At 35.1% G+C, this 15,406-nt stretch overlaps 1 protein-coding gene across 1 annotated transcript; it reads right to left on the reverse strand.

Moving 5' to 3' along the window:
* Positions 1–5,441: 5,441 nt before the first annotated feature.
* Positions 5,442–13,647, reverse strand: LOC123549978 (SET and MYND domain-containing protein DDB_G0284059-like). The gene is made up of 8 exons (XM_053547016.1): positions 13,509–13,647; positions 13,032–13,135; positions 11,073–11,144; positions 9,578–9,716; positions 8,875–8,976; positions 7,377–7,505; positions 6,879–7,060; positions 5,442–5,536 (listed from the first exon to the last, which is right to left on the reverse strand). Exons 1-7 carry the CDS (start codon positions 13,552–13,554, stop codon positions 6,885–6,887), a joined length of 768 nt encoding a protein of 255 aa, XP_053402991.1. The 5' UTR covers positions 13,555–13,647; the 3' UTR covers positions 5,442–5,536; positions 6,879–6,884.
* Between the last annotated feature and the right edge of the window lie 1,759 nt (positions 13,648–15,406).

Consider the following 15,406-nt stretch of genomic DNA (forward strand, 5'->3'; position numbering starts at 1 on the left):
CCGTCACTGAGATTAGACTTTGTCACGCGCGTTTATTTCCCTCTTGTCGGAAAAATGCGTTTTTCAACGTAAGTAAGCATTTTATCTTCTTGACTATGGAATATATTTCGTCCAAAATAAAGACAATGAGCTACATGCTCGTGAAAATATAAAATCTATTTCACTTCTCGGTGAGATATATTTCATATTCATTGACGAAAAGCAAATAGCCTGTCTAGTACTTTTTGTACAGACAAATACGTTTATCTTATATTTACAAACACACTGCGTAGTAACTGTTCATAATCTCATATACGAAATGTCAGCATAATGTATCTTTAAAATGAATGAGTAATATTTACTACACACATAACTATGTTTGTTACAGTAGCACCAAAATTAATCAAGAGCTGTAATAGGAGACTATTTCGGTGCTGGATAGTGGACTAGGGCACGTGATGAACTGGGGCAAACAAAGGAATATTTATTGACTCCAGTGCGTATGACTACATTTGAAAATAGATTATATCTGAATAAAATATATTTAGTAATAACCGAGATATGGTGAATGGTGTCAAAATAATTGCTAAGTATTATAAAAGAGACAATCCATGGAATATCTCTGCAAGAGTAATGCACCATGTGTCATATTATGTGGCGAAAAAAAGTGCATCATGGCTTTAACCTGATATTCTATGTAAAAAGATGACATAATTCATAAATTGTTTTAGCAGGAGTTATGGGATGCTCGTATTGACGTGGGACAATCGCTTAAAGTTTGAATGAAATCCATTTACTAACAACAGAAGTATGGTGAACATGCATTTAAAAGTAAACTGATATCGTAAGTAAAATTGGACACAATTCATAAAATATAAGTGCACTGGAATACTTTAAGTTTGAAATCATAGAAATGTAGCGAAAATGCATAAAAATATCCTAAAATACATCGTAAGAGTTATCGACATTGTGCCGTATGATGTAATTGACAGAGTAGAACAATTTTACGATTAAAAGTAGAATGTAAGTGCATTAAATTATAAACTTATATTTTGTAGTAAAAAGGATGATACTTTATGAAATAATGGAGCAAGAGTTATGACTCTGAGTCATATGATATGGCTAATAATGAGAAGCAACACTTTTTTTAATTTGAGGTAATTCCATAACGAAATATTATGGATAAAATGAAAGTGCATCAAAACTTTTAAAAACCAAGGTATGGAAGTGGAACGGACGCCGAGGCAGGGTCAAGTATATTCAAGCTTAAAATAGTACATGCACTTCCATTTAACAGCATAATTTAGCTAGATGTTTTCATTTTGACCTGAATATCAATGAAAGACATTTCAAAACTTTGCAATATATAAACATGAACGAGGGCGCTCTGATTTCTTGCACTACCTGCATACATTAATAATGATCATGTTAAAATGTTGTTGGAGCATGAGTCACGGGTTTCACGGGATTATGTGTTGTTGTCGGAAAGTACTGAGCTGTAAGTTGAAATCATGATGTCACTGTCAGTCTTCAAATGAATTGTGCAGTATTTACGTAAGGTTTATGTTTCAAGCAGTCAAGCTAGCTTGTGGAAAGTCGGTAGATGTATTAAATTTCCCGCCAATGACTTGAATAATTTAGGAGTAGAAATAGGTGTACACCGCGTATACAGAGACTTGATATTGGTCTTACGCTCTTTGCGTCAAACAAAAAAAAAAAAAACAAGAACAAAAAAGAAAAAAAGTAACATTTGAATTTGAATTTACAAAAAAACCCCTGATACTTTAGATGTTTGTTACAAAATACATATTTTCAAAAGGTTAAAGAAAATATTTTTCGTCACAAGAACTCAAGAAACAGATAACGTTGGAAAATATTAAACTAAGATGCAGTTACTTACAGCATGCATCTTGTTGGGAGCTCCAGTGATTATGACATCTTCTGCACAAAGGGCGACCCCAATGGTGGTGACTGCCATATTTCCTGTTCTCACATTCTTGTTCCGAAGACTGGAAAATATTTAATTTATATTTCCGAAAGACAGGTTATGAAGTTTCCTCATAATTAAACCTTAATCAAAAATGGTCTTTATCTTTTAGAATTTTGTACGATCATTAAAACGCATTCTGTGATAAATAGAGGATATCAAATCAGCTAGATGTATACTCAATGTATTGAATGAGTTTTAAAGAAGAGAGATTTTCTATTTCTACACACCGTTTATGTCTTGGTATTATTACTGTCACAGACGGTAATGAGGTAGAACAGCCCCCCACCCCACCCACCCCCACCGCCCCCCACATTCGGCCATCAGCCAGCCCGATGATCATTTGGTAACTTGAAACACTTCTACACCTTGAGGAACGTTGCAAATACCATATTGATTAGGTTCATGTAATCCAAAGTCAGCGACATTAACCACTTGGATACGGAGGCTCTGATTGATATAACAGTTGAATTTTCATTAAATCAACACTTATGAAGAGTAGTGTGACATAATTCCAGAGACCAAATGAGTATACCATCTCTAACCCTATTTAGTAGTAACACTTAGCATCCGTCAGTAGGCAGATCTATATTCAAATTCCAAAATATACTCTAATAATTGGCATGCTGTGGTTGACGTTGAATTATGACGTTGTGAATTTCAATATGGCCGTCTCATGTATCCGTCATTTTAAAACTGGCGTAACTTTCTAAAAAATGATTGATAAAATAAAGGATCGTGAGGCGGGTTCAAGTACTTTACACCTGTTATGAACTAACTATATTTAAAAATCATTACATGACTTATAAATGTGTCAGTGTGCCGTTAAACCCAACAAAAACAATGTAAAATATAATCTCCTGTATTAAATGTTTAAATTGTATGCTGATTGAAAAGGTTTCTATAAGCTACAATCACTCTGCCCTGGGTGGGCTTGCGGATGAGTTCCGGAGAGCACCCGCCACGCATCCGTAGAACACTTAACTCATTCGTACGACATTCGGTGTATCCGTTCAGAAATCGGAGGCATCCGTTAGGCAAGGGTTCGACGTTTTGAACATGCTCAAAATTTTGCCACGGATAATATATCCTTGAGGAATCCGTAATAAATCCGTTACAGTTCTGAAAAGATCGTAACAGATATTAAAAGATCGTAACAGTTCGGAAGACAATCACTGTGGTGAAATAATACGAGCTATTACGGTTTTATTCCGTTTCTAATAAGATTATTTAAGGTTATGTTACGATTGATTTAGAGATGTATAACGTAAAAAATTCGCAAAACACATTTTTTCCCTAACACATCCGGAGCGATCCGGGGATGAGAATCTAGAACTCATCCGCAAGCCTACCCGGGGCAGTGTGATTCTAGCTATAGGTATAATTTTACTTACAAACGTACTTCCTCCACGAACGTATCTGAACCGGTTCCCACCGTTTAGATGATGCACTTCGGTTATACAAAACTGAAATTAAATTTAATATCATTGAAAAAGGTCCACTTACCTTACGGCGAGGCTTATGTTTTGTATTCATATACATAACGGCACGGCTTATATTTTATATAATTTAATTGCTTTCATATGCATCACGAAGAGAATTATGTTAAAATACATCAAATTAAAACGCGCTCATAGACATTACGTTTAGGCTGATGGCACGACATAGGGATAATTCGTTTCACTTTTGCGGCATGCGCCGTTTCGCCGCGTGCAATTGGCAAGTCGTTCTTTTGGTTGGCTTCCTGGCACTGCTCGGGTCCAGAATGTTAGCACACACGATCTACATTAATGTTCAAGGGCTCTTACTAAATATCTGCTAATTTCTACGTATGCATGTATTTTATGCGATTAAACCTAAAGTTTGTAAATGACAAAATGAAAAACGTGTTTATTTTAAGGAGATGGTCATTCCTTGTCGATTTCTTTGTTTGTGGATGTTACAAATTCATTGGCCAGGGGCTGATTGTGACGATAGTCCTTACACTCGAACATCTGATTCGTTGTTTTTGATAACAATCATTAAACTTACTAATACACAAAGTCTCAAATCATAAAAGATAGCACTGTGAATCAAATAGTTATTATATCTACAATTTCTTTTTTGGTGTGAACTGTGTAAAATACGACTAACTTGTATTTCACACAATAATACATATTCACCGGATATGGAGAAATAACTGGTGGTTGATCGTTAACGTTCACCGTTTAAAACGAGTGTTAAGTCTTATGTTTTGGAAAGGTATGGTCCATTTCGCATAAGTCAATAATAGCAATATTAAAGGTGCGTAATAAAGCGTCCATTTGAACTGTACACTGATCCACCAGGATGCATTCGGCTGGCGAAGAGCACCATGCGTGATCCGCTGTAGTCGAATAAAGGGAGTTTGATAATAACCATATTGTTTTAATTCATTAAGCTGTACGTGTATGTACTTTTATATGGAAAAACACCTTACTGCTTGGCAGTGATGTATCTCCGTGCATTTTGATGGGCCTTTGACGAGATGAGGGCAGTTTCGGCACAACCTAGTGTTCCCTGGTGCCGGAACCCTGGTAACCACTGCAAATTTTTTTCTATTGTGGACTGGTGCAGTATTGATAATTATTATAATTATGATTTAAATGTTTTCAGACGCCGCTTTATAAAATTAGAATGGAATTTCAACTTGAGTTCTCGGGCCATCACATTGGCGTTTGAAACGCAAAGTTTAAACATAGCATTTTCGGGTTTGCTAATTGCCTCAATCAACAAACAAACCCAGATGCATTTTGTCCTAATATACCAATTAAGAAACTTTAAGAAAATAAAAACAACAAAAAACATCAGTTTAAGTCTAACTCCGAATATGACCTTAGTTGTCAGTAAGAGCAAACAATAAATACAATAAATCAGAAATATCACAAATCTTAAAGGTTGCTAATATCAGAAAGAACGTAAAGGTCGCCATCTGCTCTACCGAAATATAAATGAGTCGCAAAAGTTGAAGTCTTAAGGTTAAGCCTATTTGACCTAAATTTTAAAAAATGTTATCTTTGTTCTGTGCCTATAGTGAAGAAATAAGATACATTGACTGTCTTCATCTACGTTCTCTTTACATTTTTGACGATAAACAACGGAAGTATATTATAACTATGATTAGTTTACCTCTTTCATTTTTGTTCACGGTTGAAGGGAGATAATAATTAAGAAAATAAATGAATACTCTTATGATCAAGAACGTATTATTATTTTTTTTTTCAAAATTAACCCTCATCAGTTGGACAGGATTGATTCTGCCTTTTGCGACCAGTGTTGATCTTGATCAGCCAGAAGTCCGGTTAAGATCTACACTTTTCGCCATTCAGTTATCATAACATTTTTTTTGGTAAGCATCCATTTTAACAGTTAATGGTAATGTCCAAATCAAAAAATGGACAAGTTCATTATAGAAATTAAGCAGGGTAAGGTTTAAGTAAGACAAAGAGAATATATTCTAAATACAAAAATGATATTTGTAATTTAATATAATAAATATAATCTTATACAATCAATTCAATTAAAATTCCTGGAATCGCTTGACGCCGTTGTCTGAAAAACAAACAAATGAAGAAATATTACAGGCGTCTGAACAATACCAAGTGACTTAAATGCTTGTTTCTTATTTTTCTTTTCATGCGTCTCTTGTTTTTTTTCTGTTTTGTCTATCGGTTGATTTGTCTACAGACCATCTACTTCTTTTTTCCATTTATTTGACAATTCTTTAAGATGATTGCCTGTGATCAGAAGTAATTGCTACTGTTTTCTGTGAATGTGTCAAAGGTGAGTGTCAAATTTACATTGACACAGGAAGTGGTTATGGATAAAAAATGCCGTATGTAGTATACAGCTGTCAAACTTCTGAAGATGAATACCTGTAGTATAAATTTTGTGGGCCTGTAACATCAAAGCGCACAGTGACAAAGGAATTAAAATCGGCTTGGTTAGACAAAAAGACTAGTATACTTGGTTCTAATTCCATCAAACTTGAAAGGTTGCATGCCTATTTCAGTAGATAGTCTTTCGGTGTTCAACCAAACTTACTTTATCTTTAAATTGAAAATGTTTTTAATCAGAAACTGAGGAATGCGAATGAGAGTTTAGTCGAAAAAATCCTAAACATTCTTGCTTGTTGTCAGTAATTGATGCCTACTTATTTTAAGCGTTTATGATGGTCATTTGGTCAAAGTTCAAGGTTGTATTGTATTTTAGACTTAAAACAACATAGACAGAAATACAGTGGTGTTATAGTGCGTTTTATTTGACCTGGATGGGCGAAGTTAACCTCTGGCTAATGCAAATAATGGAAATCTAAAAAAAAAAAACACACAAAAAAAGCAAAAAAAAAAAAAAAACAAACAGAGAAAATAGGTAAATAGGTAGAGCTACAGTGGTCAGTGAATAAAAAATCCGGTTTCCGAATATACTACATATCCAGCACAATAATGCAGTGGACCGTCGCGAAACCACGCCCCGCCAGGTCGATTTAAATGGGCTATAACTTTGAAGTATTTTTATTTTTCCGTATATACAAAATGCATATGTAACAAATAAACAAAATAAAGGCAAACGAGCAGAAGAATAAGTTTATCTAACAATTCGTTAGTGGCAGGATCCTTTCATGAATGTTTCGAAGGAAGGCAATTGTATTTTAGTAAATTAAACCTATTTGGAACCATATTCCACTTAACATAATACAATAATTGAACAAAAACAGATTAAGCTATTCAGTATATCGGCAATAAGGTAATAGCATAGATAGAACTTGATTTTAAACTATAAAAAACAATGAGTCCTTTGTACGGAAAATGTGCAATATTTTGGGTTTACCGATATTTTTAATTTTCTCTTAAGCTACGAGGGGCTTTTCTTTAATACGTTATTATCACTAAACTGTTTCCTATGGACAAAATCTGCATGTTTTCCGACATCTTTTTTGAGCGAGTGCGTAGCCAGCACCAGCGGCAGGATAACAATACCCATAATATGCCATGTCTGCGCAGGTGAATGTGACGTCATCTAGATCCACGCAAGGTTGTGACGTCGTCTTCATACTGGTGGCAGTGACCATTATATCTGCGAATGTTAAATATTTTCTTTACATTGGGAGTAAAGAAAGTAAAGTTAGATACCAAGAACGTAAAGTTAAATATTCGCTTCATTTAAGATAATCAAAACTCAAAACTAAATTTGACTGGCCTTAGTGCCTTATCAAAATTCAGTATTTTATTAAAAATGTATCAAATATTTTCATATCGTGTCACATGTACAAATAATGATACTTAACATTTAATTTTTTCTCGTTTTGAAAATATCACTCAGTGTTCAATTAATCTCGATATATTACAGAGGTATGTCAATACATTGGCGCAGCCGCCGAGTAAACAATTACTTTGTTGAGTTGTTGCAGGAACTGTAACGTGTGTTGTCGACGTAGTTGTCGTTCTTGTTGTTGTCGGTGTTGTTGTTGTCGGTGTTGTTGTTGTTTGTGCAGAAGATGCTTTTGTTATTGCTGGAGCAGCTGAATATAGACAACATCTTCACAATATCCTTTTTTAATCATCGAATGTATTTTACTTGCCTAAATATGTAAACAACTGTGTATATAGAGCTGCAATTACCTTTAATTGTCAATTCTAATAACAGCCATTTTAGTTTTTAGTGGCATTACGTTTTCTGATAGTTGTATAACAGTATAGCGTTAAAATTTAACGCACGGTATTATTTATACACACAAAGTTAAAATTTCGACATAATATACCTTTAAAATGAAATGAGCAATATTTACTCAAGGTTTACTTTACCAATACACATATCTTTGTTACAGTAGCACTGGGAAAATGTAAACGCTGGTAGATTGTCAGACCATGAATTTACATATGTTACATACTATAACTAGATATTTCCATCGGTTAAGCACAGTGAAACTGACTAGTATGATAAATACACATTCCATTACTTTCCACCGGTGTACACATCAATGAAAGACATTTAAAACTAGATGTGTGTCACATAGGACACCACTACCCCCTACGGCACTGTACATGGTTTCATGACTCATGGTGAAATAGGTTAAGATAAATGCAAAAAAAAGATGCGTATTTTTCAGTAAGTCAAGGAGCATAACTCTGGTCATGATGAGTGAAATCATAAACAGAACACCAAGTGCACAACTGCACATGCTATTTAACAATCCTCTAATAAGTTATTACTCTAAGTCAAACACTTTTTTAGATACATGAGACACAAACTTTATGCCCGTACTGCATATTTTGACTAAGTAAAACCCTAACCCTAAGACTAACCCTTGTCTTTTGAGTGAAATCCACAAATTAACATGCTGACTAATATTCTTACATGGTTTCATGACCCTAGGTAAATATGTTTTATGTTTCGTGCGAAAAATACTTTTATGTCCTTTAATGCATTGTCAAGACCAAGTCAAGAGCCATTACTCGGGTCTGGCTGAGTGAAATGTCAAACAAAATCCAAGGTGCACAACATCATATGCTATATAACATTCCTAGAATGTTTCACAAATATTTTTGAGATACATGCTACACAAACGTTTAAGCCCTTTTATGAGTCTAAAGCCATAACTCTGGTCTGGCTTTTTTTAATCCCAATTAAAACACTAGGTGTACAACTTCATATGCTGAATGACAATCCTGTGAGGATTGATGACTTTGGGTAAAATACTTTTTGAGATATGCACGACACAAATTCGAACGGACGGACAGTCGTACGGACACGGGCAAACCTATGTGCACCCTACTCCGGAAAAATATTACTAATTATAAACTGGAAGGAGGGAGTAGGGGCACAAATTGAACAGTATGTGCACGAAGAAACATTACATGACAGACCGACATTTTAACTTTTTGCACTACCTGTACATTGTAATAACCACTGACATTGTGACTGAACCACTGTTGTTGGAGCATGGGTCACTGGATGTACGGGTATATGTGTCGTTGTTAAAAAGTACTGAGCTGTAAGTAGAAAAATTTTTGTTACTGTCATTATTTTTTTTAATGGAATATGCTGTATTAAAGACAAGAGTACCTTCAGTATGAAGTATATGTCTGAGGCAGTCTAGTTGGCATGTGAAAGTCAGTGGATTTATCAACGTCCCTGCCATTTAGTAGCGTTATTATGGGAACCTGTGGTATTCCGCATCACTAAGACTTGAAATTCACATTATGGTATTTACATCAAGCATAACTATTAAAAAATTCTTGAATGTAACATGAAGTAATCTTATAGATGAGATTTCGTTTACAACATTTTCAAAAATTTACTTTTGAGCCGTGCCATGAGAAAACCAACATAGTGGGTGTGCGACCAGCATGGATCCAGACCGCGCAGTCTGGTCAGGCTCCATGCTGTTCGCTTTTAAAGCCTATTGGAATTGGAGAAACTGTTAGCGAACAGCATGGATCCTGACCAGACTGCGCGGATGCGCAGGCTGGTCTGGATCCATGCTGGTCGCACACCCACTACGTTGGTTTTCCCATGGCACGGCTCTTTTTATTTCTACAAGTCTAGAAACAGGTCACTTCGGAAATATTGAATTTAAATGCAATTACTTACAGCATGAATCTTGTTGGGAGCTAAAGTGGTAATGACATTTTCTGCACACAGGGTGGGCATATCCGTGTTCATGCCCTGGTCCATGCTCGTGTCCGTGAGGGTGGTGATGATCCAATTTCTCACATTCAAGTTCAGAAGACTATGAAATGTTTAATTTATATTTCCAAGAGACCAGTGTAGTGTTTCCTCATAGTTTAAGCTTAGCTTTAAATAATCTTACACTTTATGATTATAGAATGAGGTATAATGAAACCCAGACTAAGTACCACAGCCAGTGATGTTTTACGAGTGAAGAGGTATACTTATTGTTTTGAATAAGTTAAAAAAGTGATATTTAAACGTTTATATCGTATTTAACTAGATTATTATAGTTCGATTTATGATTTATATAGCTGTTTAAATTCAAATTAGGCTGTCATTCTAACTTTTGTGGTTGAAATAATTCCCATATGGAATAAGTATTATGTGAGGAAACTAAAAACAGAATAAATGTCCTAAAAAATCATGGCACATTTTTGAGATTCTTAAACTGCGGCCGTTACTGTGGACCATCATATGTTGTAATTTTCTACCATTGGTATACTATAGCATAAATGATTTCTAGCCATCAATGGTATGCTACGCTTAGTATTTTACCATCTTTGTCAAAAAGCGTCGGGGTGTCAAAGTTCAGAACATAGGTGTCAAAATTCAGAACATAGAATTTCTTACAAAATTTATACATACATATTTCTAAAACAAACTCTTCGGAATTGAAATGAAAAAGGGTTGAATGCCAAACAAGTGTATCTCAAAGCCAGAGGCAAGAAAAATTCATTCATATGGGATTCGTAAAATAAAATATATTCACAGTGTTACTGTGCAGATGGGTGGGGTACTTGATAACATCAATATTTGCTCAAAATTCATAAACAGTAATGGCCAGTATTTATAAAATGCTTCTTAAACTGCTTTATTATGTAATGCATGCACTTGAACAAAGAAATGATACTAATATTCCGTTTAATTCATTTTATTTTAGATAAATTTCATACTTTGTTAAATTAAAATCTAAAGGAAGCTGCCCTTAAATATCACCTTTTTTCAGAGTTTGGCTTGGTTTTCTTTAAGGATATTTCCCTGCATTACATAATCAATCAACCAAATCATCAACAAAACTTTAAGTTGGAATAAGTTTAAGGTTTTGAAATAATTTCTAGTAATATAACCGGCCGGAATGAAGAAGAAGGCAAAGATCTAGAGACAAAAAATACTCTAATCCCATTTGAACTTCAATATGAGTGTTTCAAGTAACCACAATCCACTTAAAAATAACTGACTTAATAATATTGCTCCAGTAAAAGACTGAAAAACGGGTTTGAAAAATAATTTTTCCCTTAGGTAAATTTTATGCTATATAAATTTGATTTTACTACATATAAAGTGATAATCTTTCATATCAAAATTAAAAAATCTATGCTAGGAAAAAAGGTTTTATATTTGTAACTAGACTTACATGTGCACCTCCTCCACAACCGTATCTCAACCAGTTTTCTCCATGTAAATAATACACTTCGGTTATACAAAACTGAAATCATGTTTAATATCATTAAATGCGGTAATATACCATGTTTTCTATCATTAAAATATGTTCATATTCAGTACGGTGAAACTGATGTTTTATACTACCTACAAGGCATTATATTCAAAATTCACATATTACGGCTTAATACGGACATTAACCTTTACAAATCGGGGTATTTTCAGAATGTCAGTGCATCAGTTTTCAATTGACTTGTCTAAATGTGTTAACAAAGGTTATCATTTCTTTTTATACATAAATCATTTTGAAATTAAAAATAACCAGACAAGATTGGATAACTTCTAACTTTGTACAACGGACCATCCGTTAGACAACAGGATGGTTTCCTCACATGAAAGAATTCTTCACCTTATGTGATGTTTCGAACACACAGCGTTCAGGGGCAAGTGATTCGAAGTAAACGATTCTTAACACTCGGACAAAGGAGCCCAGCCCCGAAATTACATTCTAAATAGAATGTTAGCAGTTAATATGAACCTGCAATCTGACTAAAGTGCATATCATATTACGCTACGCTTAGGATCTGAACACGAGCTATTGATAGCCTCGTTCTGACGACCCTTCCGCTAGCCAATCAAAAGCTAACTTACAACATTCTGCAAGCTTAAAAAAGCTTAGGATTTTGATATCTACAATGCTTATGTCGTTAGAGGTCAGATAGCCGGTTAGCTCAGTCGATAGGACAATTGCTCTGTAAGCGAGGGGTCCCGGGTTCGAACCTTGGACTGACTGCAAATTTTTGTTACTCCTTGACATTCGAACAAGTCTGATTGGTTCAAATAATGATGGATTTGCGAAAATAAAAATAGCAATATTGGAAATCCAAAATATACAGAAGACGAATGTGAATTGGTCGTTCTCAGATCTTCGTTTAGAAGATCAAGTACTTTAGTCAGATTGTATGAACCTGAGAAACATAATGAAAACCGGGGAGATACACATACATGTAATTTTCAAGGGTTTTCAATATCTGCCAACACCCATTTATGTAATACTATGTAATATTTTTTCGATTAAACCTAAGAATAATAAAAAAAGTATTCATGATATCAAAAGTCTGACAGGCTATTTTAAGGTATGTAACACGATGGCGTCATAATGTTACTTTGCAAAATTCTTTTCGAAGATTTACATGAAAACTTTCGGATTTCATCTTTCTCATTAAACATAGTTGTTATGTATATGGTGAGTCATGTTGTATTTTAACAAACGAATACAATATCCTATATTTAGCTTCCATCAACCGGAGGTGAAACTACATGCTTTTATCATGATGCAACCTATGCAGTCAGAAATGATGTTATTACGGCGACGTTCCATGTGTCCAAATGGTCAACATTTCAAACGGGGGTTTAGTCTAATTTTCCTATTATAAGCCGTGCCATGGGAAAACCAACACAGTTGGTTTGCGACCAGCATGGATCCAGACCAGCCTGCGCATCCGCGCAGTCTGGTCAGGATCCATGCTGTTCGCTAACAGTTTCTCTACTTCCAATAGACTTTGAAAGCGAACAGTATGGATCCTGACCAGACTGCGCGGATGCGCAGGCTGGTCTGCATCCATGCTGGTCGCAAACCCACTATGCTGGTTTTTTCATGGCACGGCTCATATCATACTCTATTTTCGCTAAGATAACAACAGAAGTTGGTAGAGGTATATTATAACAGCGTTCAATAACATATTACCTTGATCTGTAATAATACATTCGATTCTCTTTGATTTCGCCATGTAAGTCAAGATCCGCGCTAGCGCCCTGATAAAATCCACTTTAGCCAAGTTCAACATCACATATCAAGGGAGTATTGTAATAATCCTATGTATTTGTATGTGACTTCGTTTAACTGTACATTTTTATATAAAAAGAAGTTTACCTGTTGACAGTGGTGTATCTCCTTACATTCAGATGGACCTTTTACTAGATGAGGGCAGTTTCGGCACATTCTTGTATGCCCTGGTGCCGGCACCCCGTGGATCACTGGAAATATATTATAGTGACCTGTTGCAATTTTAATAATGTTTGAAATTTTAAACCACTGAGACGCTAAATGAATATTAAAATGAAATCCTACGAGTTCAGTACCAGTATCCTACAATGACGATTATGATCATTACTAGATATACATTTATACATGCATATATATCTCCCTTAATTATATATTACACACCACAATTATACAACATATTTCTAACATATTGTCCGCCATTTTTCTACTGTTAAACAGTGTCCGACCAAGAAGAAATAGTGCCATGAGTAGCAAAAAAAGGGTATTCCTTCACATCTAAGTACAAAAATGAATATAACCTTAGCGGTCAGTAAACCATAGAATAAATCTGAAATATCAACTTACAGCTTGCTAATATTAATATGAGTATATAGGTTTCCATCTTGTCCATCGCAATATACACGTCATTTAAATATTAAGTCTGAAGATTTAGCCACTTTGACCCAGATTTAATAGAAATCTTCGTCAGGTGTATGCAGAAATTAGATAAACTATGATTTATTCTATTTACGTGCCTGCACTTTTAATAATACTTTTACCAATTATTAAGGATAGGAACCATAGTATGGAAAGCCGGGCGCAATGCTACATATCAGATATGTATGCAAATGCTGGATGTAAAATATTGACTGTCAAATGATAAATGCTAATTGTTAATTGAGAAATGCGAAACGATAAATGCCAAATGCTTATTGCTAAGTGCTTATCAAAACGGAGCTAAATATATCAGCGTATAAATGCGCACCGGTCTTCCATACATATGTTATAAACATTAGTTACTTTCGTTCACACATTACAAACGCGTCTGGAAGCTAAACTTTTAAAACCCCGCGCCAGCGAATATAAAAAAATTGTGTTCTTAAAACGAAGTTTGATTGCTTTGTTTTCTGGTAGTTTATGCATGATATAAACTTAACTAGATCCATATTTTGAAAAACAAACAACAAACCCATAGAAAGAAAGAGCTGTTTACATGAAAATTGAACAGCATATAAAACATGCGCATTAATCTACAAAACGATTGTCAATTTGAGCCGCGCCATGAGAAAACCAACATAGTGCGTTTGCGACCAGCAGGCTGGTCTGGTCCCATGCTGGTCGCAAACGCACTATGTTGGTTTTTCGTGGTGCGGCTCATTTACTGATAAATGCACTAAATTCTGGAAAAGGACTGCATAAAGGGGCAACACTTTAGAAGAGTTCAACGCCTTTAATAAAACTCGCCATGTTCAAAGAACTATTATATATCTTCGTTTTTATGCGTTTGCAATAATGTCCAGGTGCTGAAATTTCATTTAGGATATAAACGTAGATATGGTGACTGTCCAGCTCTTTATGGTGGAAGAAGACCTCAGGTGCCATCATGGGCTGGCACCTGGGTAGAAACACCGACCTTCAGCTGGATGGCTCCCACACATGAAAATTGTACGCCCAAGTGAGGCTCGAACACCCATCGGTGAGGAGCAAGTGATTTGAAGTCAGCAACCTTAACCATTCGGCCACGGAGACCCCTGTGTATATTATACGTATGCTACTAAAGGCATTATGCCAACCGATGAGACGTGAATAAAATAAATTTGTAATATTAACAGGCGTGTCTTTTATCAGTGTCTTTTTAAACTTCCTTATCCATGGAGGCCCCTTTGTATATTATACTTATGATAGTAAAGGCATGATGCCAACCGTTGAGACGTGAATAAGATAACTTTGTAATATAAACAGGCGTGTCTTTTATCAGTGCCGTTTTAAACTTCCTTGTCAGAGCAAATATATAGTGCAAAAATGGCAAAACACACTTTTATGTACTAATTACCTTCTACACGACTGAAGAAATGATCATCCTATAGGTAATCAAGTACAGCTCAATAGGGACAGCGCTAATTTACGGATTACGGGGTCGTAAGTTCGATTCCAAGGCGAAGTGAATGTTATCCGTAACGATTTGATAAAAGACATTACTATCACAAAGAGAAATATGAAATGAATGAAATTTCAACAATACCGTCAACACGGTATACTGGTACAAAAACCAACAAAACACACCAATCTACGATTTGATTATCTTACATTCAGATTGACGTCTGAACCGGAAGTGACTTACATTTATCCCCAGTTGTTATTGTTTACTTCCTTTTCGCCATTGATATCACACACTATTCAACAAATTATCTGACAATGGACGAAGATTTGCTTGCTTGAATTTTGGTTGGAAGATGGTTGCTTTGTGTAGTCGTTACTAGTAT

Source organism: Mercenaria mercenaria, chromosome 6 (genome assembly GCF_021730395.1).
Source record: "Mercenaria mercenaria strain notata chromosome 6, MADL_Memer_1, whole genome shotgun sequence".
NCBI classification, from domain to species: Eukaryota; Metazoa; Mollusca; class Bivalvia; order Venerida; family Veneridae; genus Mercenaria; species Mercenaria mercenaria.

Excerpts from the sequence above, each read along its gene's own strand:
- LOC123549978 (XM_053547016.1), bottom strand. The coding sequence starts at position 13,554 with ATGGACAAGATGGAAACCTATATACTCATATTAATATTAGCAAGCT. Across the intron at positions 11,145-13,031 it reads AGATACACCACTGTCAACAG|TTTTGTATAACCGAAGTGTA; the intron begins GTAAACTTCTTT and ends ACATGATTTCAG. Across the intron at positions 8,977-9,577 it reads CTCCCAACAAGATTCATGCT|CTCAGTACTTTTTAACAACG; the intron begins GTAAGTAATTGC and ends TTCTACTTACAG.